Source organism: Colletes latitarsis, chromosome 11 (assembly GCF_051014445.1).
Source record: "Colletes latitarsis isolate SP2378_abdomen chromosome 11, iyColLati1, whole genome shotgun sequence".
Taxonomy (NCBI): Eukaryota; Metazoa; Arthropoda; class Insecta; order Hymenoptera; family Colletidae; genus Colletes; species Colletes latitarsis.
Genome location: NC_135144.1, coordinates 14,467,386 through 14,484,214, shown reverse-complemented (window position 1 = coordinate 14,484,214; position 16,829 = coordinate 14,467,386). Strand labels below are relative to the sequence as shown.

The following is a 16,829-nucleotide window of genomic DNA, read 5'->3' as shown; positions in this document are numbered from 1 at the left end:
GGACATATTATACGTAGACAAGACTTAAGTTGTATACATGTAAACATATCATTAATATAGATTTGTAGATACATTTTATTTCCTTTATTTAAGTTAAATAACAAAACAACACGCAAATTAGTAATTATAGTCAATTTATATGAATTATCAATATTTCAGATGGATAAGTTTGCATATAAGAATAGTAAGTAATATCGAAATATTTACGTATGAAAGAAAAATATCAAAAAATTTGAATCTCTGTATTCATGACTATGTTCAACTCTGTAAAGTATTCAGATTCATTCTATACAACTTCTTATACATATGTTCTAACCAATTAGAAATATTAAAATATGGTTCATGTGGAGAGTATATGAACGAAATAAATGATTATTTCACCAGGATTAAGAGTAATATCCTGATCAGTGCTCCAATGCCAGCATAAACGATACGTTGTAATGAAATTACTTTAAGTATTTCAAGGGTTATTTGTACGTGTTGAACCTTATTGTATCGTTTTTAAACATTTTACGATCAGGTCACATTCAATGAAATCGCGATACTTCGGATGATTTAAACGTAAACAAAGGTCGATAAAAGCACGAAAGCTCGGACGCGGCAAGAAATAGCGGCTCTATACAGAAAGCCGCTTATCAGCCTTATGTTTAGTAAGCACGTAGAAATAGGAAGGACATACCGGTAAAAGAGAAGAGGGGGAGGAGAGGCGTGCAGGAAGCGCTACTGTCAGTTGGATTGGTGTTTTGTCGCGGCGCGCCGAGTGATCATTTGAAAAGGAAGGACCACCTCTGTTCACCATATTTGGCAAACTTTCCCTAATATGGTAACGTCTACTTCTAAATATGGCAGCCGGGGACGCCCTCTCGTCGATTCTTGTACCACTCCGCGCGATCTTTCTGCTACGAATTTCGGAATATCGGAGTCGCGCAAAACGCGCTTGTCATCGGATCGGGAACCATCGTGAACCCCTTTATTTTTTCGTAAAAAAATTTTTCAAAATCTTCTTCCAGGAAACGCTATTTGGAATGAGTGGACTACATTTTTACCGCGTGCGTGGATGTTGGTGGGGGTAGAAGCTGCGCAGTAACGTACGCAGGCACCGCGTTAGCACGTAGGTCAAGTTACGATACTCAGCGCGCATTCAGTTCGCGGGGAGCGCTCGTGCAGTGCGCGTTGTTGTCCCGTGTTCCTCTAGATGGTTGATCACGTGGGAAACATTGCGCCGACTTTTCGCGATTCCGTGGTGGAGAAGGGCCGAGGGAAAGGGAATAAATGTGTGCGAGTCCGTAATGGACAACCCTAGCGGCGGAAGAGATAGTCGGTACGCAAGTCTTGGGTACAGCATGGGGATGATAGGCAGCGACGCTGGCTCGGAAATGTACGGCCGACCGTCCACCTCCCAGCTTACAACTTCTCAAATAAGCCGCGGTGGCGCCACCATGATGGCCGCAGCGGCTGCTGCAGGCGCACCGAACGCCGGCGTGGGACCTATTCAGAGGGGTATCAAGAGGACCACTTCGGACGTATGTTACGATGACAGCAATGCACGGCAGGCGCTTTCGCAACAACAAGGTATGCCAATGTCCGCGGAGTGTGTACCCGACAATCTGGAGGAATCCTTCACGAGTTTGGGTCAACCAAAAAAGTCACCCCCATCGAATGGCAAGAAAACCAAAGGACGGGTCAAGATTAAGATGGAGTACATCGACAATAAGCTCCGAAGGTATACCACCTTCTCCAAAAGGAAAACCGGAATCATGAAGAAGGTTTGTATCGGGCAAACCTGTCGGCCTATTTTCGTATAGATGTAAAGTGTGTTCAACATCAGTACTGATGATCGATCGTCGCGATCGATTCTGTGTGACTGCAAAAGTGTATCCTTGCCCCCGAATCGTGTTACAGTGCGTACGAATTTATTGCAGAAACTTGCAACCGAATCAAAAAGCCGGTTTCGAAATGTGACAAGTATTAGATTGGTGTGCATGAAACGACATCTTCCTTTTAACGAAACATCAAAAACATGTAACCTAAAATATGTCCGTGTGATTTGTCTTTTTTTTTCCAATGATCAGTTACATTTATTATTCCAATTTGATAAAAATCAGATGTTTTGAAGCTAAAAAATTCTTCGTGCCGGAACGAATTATTTCACTAAGAACGATTCAAATGTTTAAAACAACAGTAACCAGGGGAATAGGGAGGATCTTGTGACGTATTTTATATTATAATTTATTATATTTTCTTGTCGTGTATTTTCGATGCAAGCAAAATGTTACGAACAATAATGAATAAGGGCTACTTATGACCACCAAACGGTAACCATTATCCTTCGCGTTTTGCGCGTTCTGCTTTATCCAACCATCGTGTTTCGATCGTTTTCGTTCGTCGCGTAAAATTCATTTTTCATCACAACTTCTGGTTCACAGGAGACGATCTATTTCAAAAATAAATTTTTTTGTATCTCTATCGTAATCAACTGATTAACTCCATTCATTTAAACTTTCGAATGACAAATAAATAACGAATAATAACAACGCCAAGTATTCATTGGAAATCTACATATTCATTTACATTTTGTCAAATTTTACCGAGTGACGAATAATCTTACAATGGTCAATATTCGTTTGTGAAGCTATCTCTAGAATTTTGGACGAATAACGTTCAAACGATCAAATTTGTATACAAATTCGATTGTTTACAATTGCCTCGGATCTGCCTTTAAACTCAGTCCCCATTAATGCATGACCAGGATCAATTTTGAAAATCAATGTTACAACACTTTCGCAATCGTTTTTAACAAATGTTAGACAATCGAATACACTCGAGTAAATAATGAATAATAACAGTTGGTTATTGTTTAAGAAATGTGTGATCATCAAATATTATTTTTGAAACAATTATTCAAATATCTAGAACGTTTAAAATCTCGAACTTCCTAGAAAATATCACAGAGGATTATTGACAAGAACTATATTTCAATTTTGTTGATTAGTTAGGATTCCTATAGGGTGTTTGGCCACCCCTGGGACAAATTTTAATGGGAGATTCTAGAGACCAAAATAAGACGAAAATCAAGAATAATAATTTGTTGATAGAGACTTCGTTAAAAAGTTGTTAACATTTAAGGTTCCGACTGTAGAACGGCAATCTGCGTAGGCACGATAGTGGTTCTCATTCAGAAAACTGTAAGGCTATCGATATGTCACTAAGTAGAGTTTCTCATGTTGAGTGAGAACCACTATCGCCCACACGCAGCTGTACACAGGTTGCCTATCTACAGGCGCAACTATAAACGTTAATAACTTTTTAACGAAGCCTCAATCAACAAATTGCTATTCTTGATTTTCGTATTATTTTGGCCTCTAGAATCTCCCATTAAAATTTTTCCCAAGGGTGGCCGAACACCTATAAGAATTTTCACAACAGATGAAAATTAACTGTGAAAACTCATCGGATACGCGTTCAATTAGAATACGACTTAGACATTGTCCCAAGTAGAAATAGCAAGTAATGGACAGACGCACCAGAGAAGCGTTGGGCTTTGTTGGGTAAATTACAATCTGAATACGTTTGCTTTGATTATTTCTATAAAGTAATTCCATTATAATTACTTTATAATCATACAATAATTACACTATACTTGTACGGTTTAATAATATATAGAATACTATGTGATTAGTGTTGTAAAAGTATGATTTAAACTGACCTTAAAGTTTCGAACCCCTACAACTTCGAAGCTCGTATATGGCTTGCTTTTACAACACTAATCATACTACGATTACATGGCAATTATTGTGTAATTACAGTATAATTACATTGTAGAAGTAGTCATGGCAAATGTAAACAAATCATTTGCTCGACACTGGTTCGACTGCTAATAGTAATCCTTTCGAAAGATGATTCTATAAAACGAAAATCAAGAACAACGAAATTGCGTTTTCAACTGTGGGGTTAGTTATTATTGGATGGTATGATACTGGAAAAGCTATGGTCGTTGATAGTATCTTACACGAAATGAAAGACAGTTTCATTTTCCTATTAACACAAGTTATAGGTACATTTATATTGCATATGGCGGTTAGTGCGTTTTTTCTCGTCATTAAATTTGTATAGTTGAAAAACGTGGAAAAAAAAAATTAAGAACTAATGTTCTTAAGCTATCGATATAAACATCGTGGTTTAATCTTTTAATCTTTGATAATTAGTAAAACGTGTTAACCTTAACAAAATAAAAAAAACGAGCGCCGCCGTCGCGTGGCTACCGATTGCGCGCGCAAACTACTTTTTGGAGCGCGCGATTTATGAGTAACAACTGTTGCGCTCGTTGTACAGTTGCGCACCTATAATCTATCCGTGTATTTCGGATGAAAATATACCGAGGAAACGCGAGCTTGTACGCTAGTCTTTCATCACTGGAAATTGTTGCGAATAGTAAAACTGCGACGATTGTCGAACGATTCTCTTCGTGATTCCATCGAAAGCTTTCGCGTATCTTCGACCTACGATGGTGGATGGTTCGAGAGCGCTTACTTGGTGGTTCAATGCATCTCCCCTTCGCCCAATTTTAATCATAGAATACACATAGGTTTGTAGAACAGCCAAAAATAGGGGTTTTTTTCCAACGACAAGCGATATTTAAGAAACTACTCTATAGTTTCATCCCCTAATGCAATCTTGAACACTGTTGGGGAAACAAGGAAGGTTTTTTTTATACAAATTGTATATAATTTCTAACGGAAAATCACATCAGTCAATAAAATTAACGAAAAGTTATTTTTACCACATTTTTTAAACAACAATATAATATAATATTATATTCGTATGCTTCGATATCGATTATAGTTGTCAAGGATGTATTTATGACTGAGTCCTGTCATCGATTATAATCGACAGCCGAATTCTACCTTTGAGATCCAGATATGCATTTACTTTAGAATTTGTTTTGTTAAAATGACCGTGATTCACCCATCGCCATAGAACATAATAAAGAAATATTCTTAAAATATAACAATCTGATAATACTATTAGTTGCAGATTTCGTCTATTTTGAAAATAATTTCACGAAATTTGAAAGGTAAAAAAAATTGAGAAGAAAAGAAGTAAAGTTCATACAGCTTTGTTATTTATAATTATCTTACTATAATATTACGTTCGTTTCGTTACGTATGATGAGTAAAGTATGCGTTTAAATATGAACGTGAAGGTTGTGCTTTCTATTTTAGGAAATGACCATTTTTTTTTTTTTTTTAGGCTGCATAGAATATTGTGAAAGTTGCCTTTAAATTTCTTTATATTGGATATAACATTCTTCTAAGAATCATTATTTTAATTGCATAAAAATCGTTTATATTTTTCGTTTAACGGTTGTTACCAATCATCCTTTTTGTTCATTATAACAATTAAGGTGTGTTTTAAGTACTGTTTCTAAGAAACAGTACTTGATAATACAGTTATAACGTTTGGAATAGTTTATGAATTTTTTAAATTAGATTTTTCATTTTTAACGAACGTTTGATTATCGTGTAGGTGATTATTTGATCCAGTCTTCGTCGTAGCTAAATCCGTAGAAGAACCTAAAACAAATTGCATCTTTCATACGAATTTAGAAAACCAAAGATAGATTGTTCCCCTTTTCTAAAGACGGGCTTCTATAATTAGCCATGTTTTGACACGAAACTGACAAAATTACTTTACAACGGCATCAGAAAAATGAAAGTTAAAGTGAAATTTTAAATAATCAGTAGTGCCCTATTATAAATATAAAATACCAATTTTGTCCGCTGTAAAAGATCTTATATTTATAATTAAAAATGTAACGTCGATCGCATATTTAATCTTTTTAAATACTCACTCTCGTAAATCTAATTACTAAATTGTTTGAATGTTAGTTATAACAAATTTTGTAATTAGGTTTCCTTTGCAGATTCATTCATAGGCCATTTTTGTAACATTTTTATGACGTTTCATTATGTTTATTCATTCTTGTGTCACGAATCTCCTATTGCCTTATCCGGCATATTCCTCGATAGCTAATTGAATCTCGAAACGTAGATTCTAATTAAATGCACTATATATTTTCATAGAAACGGCGGTTTATACCACAAAAAGAACAAATTGAATCCATGGTGTATTTATGAACCGTTTCAGCAAACCTTGATAATTCTTATGTCATTAAAGTAATGATGCCTCGAACGCAAATGCAAACGTATTTTTTCTCTGGCGCGCGTTGAATTAATTATTTATAAAAATCGCGCGTTAATGGGTGCGCAGGCGGAAAGTATTTGCATAAATGTGCTCCATAATGTTTTGAATAAATCATGTGTTCCTGATAGGCGTTGAATGTTTAGAGGCCTGACGAGCGTTACTTTCGTTCTTCAAGGACCTGTAAATTTATAGTTCAAGTTAGTTTATTTTTCTAGGTGGATATAAAAAGGTTTGTGCACGTTCAAGAAGGCAAGGTCCATCTTGCAAAAATTTGCAAAGCTTAAAAAAGATTCGATAATCTTTAGAACGTACGGTTCGTGAATTAGAAATAAATACTTTTTTATTCGATATTTAAACATCGCGATTAAAAATTTCAATTAGTATTCCGTACTTGATAATATTCGATAAAGCCATACTCTCTTCGAAAGCTTCAGCAAAATTTGTTTATGAGATACGTGCCTCTTGGACTTGTGCGTATTTATGCAATCCACAGTGATTCTCGCTTTAAAGTGGCAATTTTTCCACTGGACTTAAGTGATGGAATCACCCCTTCTGCCTTCACTGTTTAGTTTAGTCGGTGTCCGACGTTCTCGCAAGAAATCTAACCCAGTTAACCCCAAATTAGTTTAATTACTTTAATTTAAGTTAGATTTGATATTAGCAAACAGTGTATGATTCCACCGTGGAATTATTATTTCCATCATTTCGTTATTATTAAACTGCAAATAGTAAAAAATAAACTCGAACTACTTTTTCATTAAATTGTATTCACAAACGCCTTTAAACTGATTAAAATTAGATAGAAACTAACAAATTTTTATTACAGATAAATCGAATGAAGATTTCCATATTTTCGATTTATTTTTACACGAGAAATCACCCTTTTCCGATTGTCACACGATTTTGAGATTATTCTGTATAATAGTATAATATATAAATTGTTCTTTTTAAGCCAAAACAATGGTAGCTCGTGTCTCAAACTCAATGGTACTCGAGCGCATAATTCTCGACTGGTTAACTTGATCATTGTTGCAAATTTTTAAATGGAAAATTTTAGGAAATATTCTTCTAGGATAGTATTAATGGAAATCCGATTATTTCCCCCTAACAAAGGCGTGTAATCTTTTTCATTTGTTCCGCAAACGCTATTACCTCCCGAGTGCCTATTTTCAGTTGTAACTTTCACTGTAATGATCGCGCAAGCTGCAAATACTTGTTTTGCGCTATATTTCTCGTTAATTAGATCACATCGCGAACACGCGTCCCTGATATGGTCATTCTGCTCAACCAAAGACTGTTAAACGGTAGAAAGCGTGCATCATAAATTTCTGCGTTTTGCGTTGGTTCATCCTGGATGTTCCATGAGTCACACGTCTCACAGTTATGATAATATATTCTCACCCGGTTCGGTGTGACTACGCTTAAGATTCGAACAAGTGTCAATGACCTAATATTTAGTGTTTCTTAAAATAATTAATTGCCACTTTTACTGTTTGCCAGGCGAGAATCAGTTCCCGTGTATCTTCTCTGCAACTTTACTTTTCGAACATTTTTCACTTTGATGACTTCCGAGTACAACGTAAATCGTCTATTACGTTATCTCTCGCATCTCTTGTTAATTAAACCCTTTCGTTGCAAAGGGTAATTGTAGTGCTCCAATGCTAAACGCTAACAGTGCATAATGAGTGATTACGTGTACTGGAAAGCTAGAGAGAATGCACCTGGTTGAAATTCAGGATTTGGTGGTCAGAAGTTCTGAAAAATATTATTTTACTGTTGGTCACGATTTCGTGTTGTTTAAACTAATGACTAGTTGCACTACTATCTTCAAAATGCATTTTATTAGCGAGAAGACAGTAGTTATCAGCTGCAAACCAAGTTTTGCACATTGTACAGGTTTTGGAAAAATTACTTTTTCACACACACTCACGACACTATACATATACAACAAAATAGACAGAATATACATATATATACACATACACACACACAAAGATAGTTTTTTCATTTACAATATTGTTGATTGATTATTAATCTCTATATTATCCTGAACAAGAACTGAGATGTAAATAATTTTGATCAAAAATTTTAATAGTTAAAGACTGATGTTACATAGAATCCTGGCTTGTTCTACTCTTGTAGACCTGTATTGTAATGATAATGATTGGCTTTTCTATTTTCCCAACTACCTCACCGTTTTTCATCCTATTCTTTCTACTAGCTTTTCTATTTGAACTTCTACATTCCTGTTAACGCCTACGTCGTCCTCTTTCCTTCCTTCCATATCCTGTAACTTGTTCTCTAAACTAGCTATTCGTTTCTACAGTTCTACTTTTTCTTCTTCCCACTTCTCTTCTCTTTTACGGAGTCCTTTCATTTCATCTTTCTAAGCTTGATCGTTAACCTTTTGCACTTTCTATCCTTCTCATTATTCTACACCCTTTTCCAACGGTTTCTAGATATTTATACTTTATCCTTTTATAAGCTTATTTATACTCGCAACTCTTATTCGTGTTTTTATTTTGTATACTTTTTACACGTTGTATCTCTTTGACAAACTTTCATTCGTGCTTTAAAGACTTAAGTCTGTTCTAAACTATACTTGTTTGGACTATGTAGTGGAAGGTGTCCTTTGATACAGTGGATAGGAAAGGTTAAAGGAAGAGGAAAAGAATAAAAAAAAACAATAAAATAAAGAAAATGTGTTGGTATTCGTAACAGCGCAATTTGAACAATTGAATTTGCAGTAAAGTATTCTATAAAGATTAGCAAACAAAAAATGATTCCTTAGATCCTGAACTGAGACAGGAAAATTCAATGTATGCAGAATATCAGGATAATTAATCAGTTGACTTATGAATTTGTAAGCAAAAAACGAATCAGCTAACGACATTTTTAAAGAATAAATAATCCGATTTGTGATTGCGTGGTGTCACAAGTATGGCAGTAAGAAGATATATTGTGTATTAGTGATTTAGTAGAAGACAAGTCTGTGGAATCCGTGTTTTCAAACCCTGTTTGTGAATCTTGTAATAGAATCGTATTTTAATTAAGAACGAATAAAAAAATTATACAGTCAAACGAGTGGAAGTGTTAAAAAGAAATTTAGATAAGCGATAAATAAGGTCAAAAATTTTATGTACAGAATTCGTCATTTTTTCCTGATAAGGATCATAAAAATACTGTGTCAAAAAAGATAATACGTCGCGAACGTTATTGACTATAGATAAGAATGCATTCTTAACAATGTATGAATATATAATAGGCACACCTTTGTAGCCAATGTAGCGCTTAGAATATTAAAATACAGTTTGTTCCTATCACACCGAGAAGTGTTACGCGAAAATAACGTGTTTCAAATTGTATAATGTTTACAGTAAAACTTACTACATAAAAATCGTCCTAAGCCTACTAGGCAAGGATTCAATAAAAATAATATACATATACAATTTAACATCAGTCAATAAATCCTTCCATTTTCTTTAAAAAAATATCAGGGGTCATAAGTCAAAAATTGAGTAGTTTAGTCGCCAGTACTGTGCGACAGATAAGGGAGACAGGAGGTTAATTAGCAAAGTGAATTGTGTTGAGTAGATAATTAGGGACCCTGGGTTGCCGACAGTATGTGTGAGTTGGTGTGGAAAGGGAGCAACAGGGGGTCCGGACGGCGTGAGAAGACAGCGGAAGTGTGACAGAGGGCAGAAGGTTCCGGAACGTTGAACAGAAAAGTGGTTGCTAACCTAAAAGCGTTACATATTAGAGTGAAAGAGTAAAAGTGTGATCTCTAGCTCCAAATTGTCTGTTTTAACGGATTAATAAACTATCGAATCGAAGGGGATAGCTCGCGGTAGGGACACCCCTAATTAATCGTGAACTCTGGTTGCAGGCGTACGAGCTGTCGACGTTGACGGGTACGCAGGTGATGCTGCTGGTGGCCAGCGAGACGGGCCACGTGTACACGTTCGCGACACGAAAGCTTCAGCCGATGATAACCAGCGAGGCAGGGAAGGCGTTGATCCAGACCTGCCTGAACAGCCCGGACCCGCCCACCTCCGGCTCATCCGGGGATCAGAGGATGTCCGCGACCGGGTTCGAGGAGACCGAACTGACCTACAACATAGCCGACGACGAGCAGAAAGTAAGGCAACTGGTGTATGGCTCGCCGCACGGTGGCTCGCTGCACGGCGGGTATCCTGGCGGCGGACCAACCGGAGGGCCACCCGGCCATCCGCCACCGCCGCCGCCGCCGCCGGGTTCGCAGCACGCGCCACCCTCGCACGCGCAGCACGCGCACCTGATTGCGCATGCGCACGCGGCCTCGCCGAGCTCGCACCTGGTACCATGCTCCAGTCCGGGTCCCATGCTGGCCGCCGGCCCCTATCAGCAGTCCTGTCCCTCACCTCTGCCGCCCCATCACGCTGCCTACCATCCTCACATGTCACACTCGCATCCCCAACGGTAGTACTGCCCCACTCGAACGAGCACCAGCTTATCCTCCGGCTCGTTCCGCGTACCCGATGCGTCAGCGCGTCCTACCGCCTGGTGGCTACCGTGTCGGTACCCATGATCGATCAGGGGGTCGTTCGATGGACGCTCGAGCAACGGGACACGCGGTCCGGGCGACTAGATATTCAACATTATACCCGGGAACTCCAGAATCTTGGATTAAGAATTTTTCTCGGGATCGGGTCGAGGTCTCCAAAGCGTCTGAAAGCCTATGTGAACACGTTTTAGAATCGAATTAACTGGTCCGCTCTTCGTTATCCGAGTCATCGCTCTGTTGGTCCAGTTAGTACATAAACAAGTTTCATTGTCACAAATCCCATAGGAATTCAGCTTCACGAAAATGCATTGCAACTATGTTTTCTAGTTTTTACTGGGGCTTAATGACGCCGGACACTTTCGAGACTTGGACCCAACTCTACCCGAGGATCGGGTTCTCGTACACGCCTAGTAGATGTCGTCCGATAAGAGTCGATTGTTCGCGCTATGGGTACAGATGGGAGATCGAAGGAACTATAACCCGTATTGAATCAGACATTTCGGTCAGACTTCGCGAGGTCTCGGACTACGCGAAACTAGGGAAGGGTATAGTCATAGATTTTTTTATACGCGTTTGAGCGTCGCGTCAATTAGCTTAAATTTTTTAACGCCATCGCTCTAAACGGAACTCCGAGCCATGAATTTGCATTTGCTTAGTCTGTTTCTCTAGCAATCAAAAGTTAATCGCTCGAACTGTTCAAGTTCTTTTTAGCAAATTTGTATCGTCGGTAATTTTGTTTTCTCGAAATGTATTATAATTCTCTTCGCTATAATATTTGTGGATTCTTCTGCATTCGTTAATGCAAGTAACTCTTGCGTATTATATCCAGCTACATTGAACGCGGAATGAAAAAAATATCAGTTCTAAAAGAGATCGCGATTCGCATTGTATTTACTCGTGGCATTTAACATTGTGATGTACCAGAAAATATTATGTGTTTTAAAACTTTCATTTATCCATTTATGAGATTATATGAAAAGTGATTCCAAGTATATATCGTCTCACGAAGTAACGAAAGTTTAGGACAAAATAAAATTCGTGAAACAGAGGGTTAACCGATCTTTCGATCTCTCATCTTTAGTCGCGTAGGTGGATCGTGCTTATCGGATATGTTCTCGATTGGTTGTTACAATCGTTAGGTCGAAACGTACTTCTTATGTTTGTATAGACAATCTGAAGACACGAAAGTTTCGTAAAAGTGTTGTAGATTGTTGGTGTCTTCGGTGCATAAACGGTTCGACTGGTTTCGTAGTCGCGTTTCACTGGGGAACACGATTGCTCCAGTTATCCAGATCCTAAAGATAGGATCAGAAGTGTAGGACCATTAAATGGTTTTAGACGAGTTTTTTTCGTCATCCATACACCGGGGAGCTAGGAATACTGTTCCTGAATGAAATTTAGATTTAGGTGTACAAATAAGCGGTCCACCATTTTGTATCAGATTCGTTGTTCGTTATCAAGACATACCGATATAATTTAAAGTAATTTCTATCGTTTGTCAACACCTTTCATTTTCGAATCAAATTATAGATGTTTGATAAAAAAATTGGTCTTCACTTGCGATCAAATAGTTCAGCCATTGTTTCATTTCGTCGACATTTAAAAAGTATTTATCACGCAAGGCGTGTCGAATCGATCGAAACAAGCGATTGCCTAGAAGATCGATACATATCTTTTGGTCAATCTCGCGACGAGAGGTCTTATATCGTCATGTACCAATCGATTGACGAGGAAATGTCGCGAATGGTTTGGCTCTAATTTCAAAGAAACTTTGTAGGCTCGTAGAACAGCCGAAAATAGTAAACGCGTATTTTTTCTTGTTGCCATAATTCAAATTTAAGGGGTAAAATCACCCTCCAAAATTTGTCTCTCAAAACTTTAACTTGACAAATGATTACAAATAAAAAATACAATGTTTCGCCATTATGTACCTTACTTAACCAGTCAACTATGGCGACCCTCTTTTCGTTTTGACCTCTAAAGATTCTAAACATATTGAAATTTACGAATGTATTTTAGTTTTCGCTGAAATTACAATTTATACAGCAAATGGTAACTAGATTTTACGCATGACGGATATAGTCGTCACGACACAAAATACTGCCATTTCTTTATGACGGATATAGTCGTCGAACACAGCTGACTGGTTAATGACAAAAGGTACCAACTATGTCGAATTGAAATTACTCTGCCAATCATATGAAAAACTAGTGGACTACTTATGTACACCTAAAAACGTAATCTATCGACGAGTAAGATCGCTAACTGTGAAAAGGCAGTTTCTTTAGCATCGCGAACATCATTCAGGGACATTCGTTATAGCTTCTTGCAACACATTTCCACGATTCAGCGAATCGTTTTGTCAGTTTGGGTCATCGTCGAAGGACTCGTTGAACAGACGCGTAAGCGTCGGTGCTATTCCGTCCAAGACGCTAAGCGTCGGATAGTTTGAACGCGTCGGAGCTGCCCGTTGGTTTTCCAAGTCGCGGCGTTTCGGAAGACGGACACTCGCGTTACGGGGAATTATAATCGTCGAGTGTCTCGTTATCGCGAACGTGGCCGTTCGATGGACGTAAAATCGTGTGTAGCGCAGACTGAATATAGAATCAACGCGACAGGAGGAAGTTCTGGACGACATCCGACTTTCTTTTCCGGACGGTGAATATCGAAATTCTCGATGAGACGCATCGCATCCGGTGTCGATAGAAGTACGGTTATTTTCTTTTCGTGCACGCTGACAGAAGAACAAATCGCGCGAGCAACGTTAGCTAAAGCGGTTGGATTAGCATGCTGGATGCATCTCCCGTTAACGCTTAATTCGAAGCTTTCTTGAAATTCAATTAGGTATCGTCGACGCCTTTCGTTCGAAGCGTCCTTTTAACCCTCTGTCGAACAAACAATTTTTCTGCAAACTCGACTCATACTATTTTAACGATTTTAATCATTGATGCGTGAATTTTTTATTGGTGTCTAAATCGTGGTCACTTTAATCACTTCAATTAAGTCAAAATAGTTTTTAAGCTTGAAAATTGAAATAATTTGCTACAAATTCCATTTCTAGTAATTGAATCTTGACGATCAAAGACTCATAGAAATTTTAATAATTTTAAAACCGTGAGCCATCGAGATCACTCCTGTCGTTTGTAAGAAGCGACGAATTGCCGGGGAAAGTATTTATTTATTATAAGCATCAAAGCCCAAGTGTTCTTTTAACGTTAAGTATTTATTAAATTTTATTCAACGTACTCTACGATTGATCAAAGTATTAAGAAAAATATTTTCCAGTGGCAATAAAATTCACGTTAAACGGCGGAATGTTCAAGGTTAACGATCAAAGTAATTTGCGTAAATTTTCGGGGAAATATGTCGCGAAATATTCCCGCGTGCGGGACACTTTTCCACGCGTTGAGTGCACTTATTCGTTGGACGTTCATGGGCGTTCGCCGCACAGGGCGCGCTGACCGATCGATCGATGGTACGGCGAGCAATTTTGTAGAACGCCAATCGCAAGGAAAGGGTTAAATTAATTACAAAGTGAAATCGCGTGGACAAGAAATCGTACTGCAGCCGTACAACGATCGTAACGATGTTTCGATGGTGATCGAAAAGAGACCAGGCAATTAACTTTTCTTTCGACGCTATTGCGCGAGTAGGGTCCATGGACACCTGTCATCTTTAGGATGGGGTCGACGGTACTTAACATAGCAGGTTTCGGTACTTAATACTTGTACAAAGTCATTCGTGTTCCACAAAACTCGTTACGGATATATGATAGGCTCAGACGTTGGCTTCGGGTGTCTGTCTAAATTGGGGATAATAAAAATCATTTAAAGTTTCACATTTTCCCCAAGATTCGCGTCTTGGAAGAATCCTCGAAACATTGTGCTGAAATCAGAAACATTATCAATGTTACAAAACCTTAAATTTAATTCAAGTACGTAGCAGCCTTTCTAGAAATGACATTTTTCGTACTAATTTTTCGTTTACTTTGAGTAGGACGATAATATCGGATCAACCATGGACATAAGTATTCGGCAGAATCAATTATTTATACTCGAAAAAATATAAATAAACATACGTACAAAGTTTTCAATTGGCACGTCCATTAGTTTTCTAAAAAAAAAACGAGACAGACACCTTCGTCAACATTGGCGATCGATAATTTTTGGGATGATGTTTTCAATGAAAATTGATTAGGGACTCGAAAAAACGTTACAGTCATCAGTTTCCAACGTATAAATCTAGTCCTGTCGACGCGTACTGTAACGTAGGTATACGAGGTTTGCGCTCGCTGTTCTGATTCATAGGGAAACACAAAAACGATCGATTAGTTTTTCGAGAAAAATCGTCACTGTTAACGATCTTCGTTACACGGAATCTTAAACGAGACGATCAGTTTCGCGTATGTACTTCTGTCGTTGCGTTGAAAAGGTGCAGGCTTCTTCTGTTCGAGAGGCGTAAATAGAATCGCAGAGAGAAAGCGCTAGGTTCTAATAGAAAACCAATTGTAACCGGTAACAATTGTGCAGGATATCGTATGTACGTCTTCGTCATGATGTACCGACGTCGTAAACTTTATTACTTCGATTGTTTTACAACTTAACGAAAGGACTTGAGAAACCTAGACGCTAGAAAGGCTTTAGCTAAGATCGTTGTTGTTTGCAAAGTGTTCGTAACTGCATCGAATTCTATATCAGAAAAGAGGGTAATAGATCGGCGTTGGGAGTACGAGAAAATTGTACGATCCAAGGGAAACGAAAGGTGAAGTTTCAGGAGGAATGGCTGGATCTGTGCGTTAATGGAAGTCCAAAGACTTTTTCTACGTTATCGTACGAATCACGTGGCAAAGTGCCCGTTCGAGTCTCGTTTGGAAAATGAAACGCGTCGCAGGGCACGCATTGACACGAGAACTCTGTTCGTTCAAACGAAACAGAGGTGGGGCAGTTCTAAATCGTAACTTAGGGTAGTGACTCATGTGATGAATTACTCGAGGAGCCGTGTATTTTATATTCGTACACGTGTCTCGATTTTTCTTGTTTACTCGAATCGTATTTATGATACCTTACGGCGATGGAATCTTTCTTATTTATTTAAAGACCTGTATATACGTTGTAAGTTGATCGATCGACGCCGAGCAACGATACTTAAAGGGAACCGAGTCGAACCAAATCCGAGAATCGCTATTTTAGGCAAAACGATAACGTTAAACTATATAAAGTAGAGTGATTCGAATTGCGCGTCTAATTTCGCAGATCTGCTTAAAATAGTTGGACGAACACCAAATGCTTCGAAAGCCCTAACGCGATATCGAAGTCAGATATTCGCTAAAAATGTTGCTACATCGAATACTGTAATATACAGTGACTCATAGATTCGTTGGGATAAGGCTATTCGTTCATGCTACACACTCTTCAAAGTAGTTAAAGTCCATTGAAACTTCAACGTGCAAAACAATATTAATTCCATATAATATTGTTGCATCAACATGTTTTCAAAACAGCTCTAAAAATAATTATCAGTTGACGAAATTAGAGTCTAAATTTCAGGTCTGGAAGAGCTAAATGCCATGTAGTGTTTACATACCTGATCCTTTAATTGTTTTGAGCAGTTGTGTATATTTACACTGGGATAAAAAGATAGCACAGTATAATTGGTAACAGTTATTATTGGTAATTTATCTGAACGAATCTGTGTGTCTCTGTATATGAACATGAATAGCGGGGATCGAAACAATCATGGAACTTTTAAATAGCTTGTCACGTTATAAATTTTGATAAGAACAGAAACAAATACATATTTCATTTATCATGCTAAACAAATTTATACATACACTTTTATATTATGAAGTTTATTATTTATTATATGATACTTATATACTCTTGGCATGGTAGTTTTATGTATTTTATTAACTGTTGGAACTTTTATTACAAAAGTTTTTAAATATCTGTTGTACAAGAACAACTTTTGAAAAAAGTTCCGTAACAAATATCGCAAGGACAGATATACTCTTTTAACCATTTCTCTGCCGTGATTCCACCTGTGCAACGATGTCGCTCGAAAATAAAGCGAAACCATGACTAAA

The 16,829-nt window shown here is 37.8% G+C and overlaps 1 protein-coding gene across 1 annotated transcript; it reads left to right on the top strand.

Annotated features, from left to right (window-relative positions):
- Positions 1–700: 700 nt before the first annotated feature.
- LOC143348200 (uncharacterized) lies at positions 701–11,594 on the top strand. Its single transcript, XM_076778181.1, has 3 exons — positions 701–823; positions 1,011–1,766; positions 10,091–11,594. The coding sequence occupies exons 2-3, from the start codon at positions 1,290–1,292 to the stop codon at positions 10,664–10,666; spliced, it is 1,053 nt and encodes a 350-aa protein (XP_076634296.1). The 5' UTR covers positions 701–823; positions 1,011–1,289; the 3' UTR covers positions 10,667–11,594.
- Positions 11,595–16,829: the final 5,235 nt, after the last annotated feature.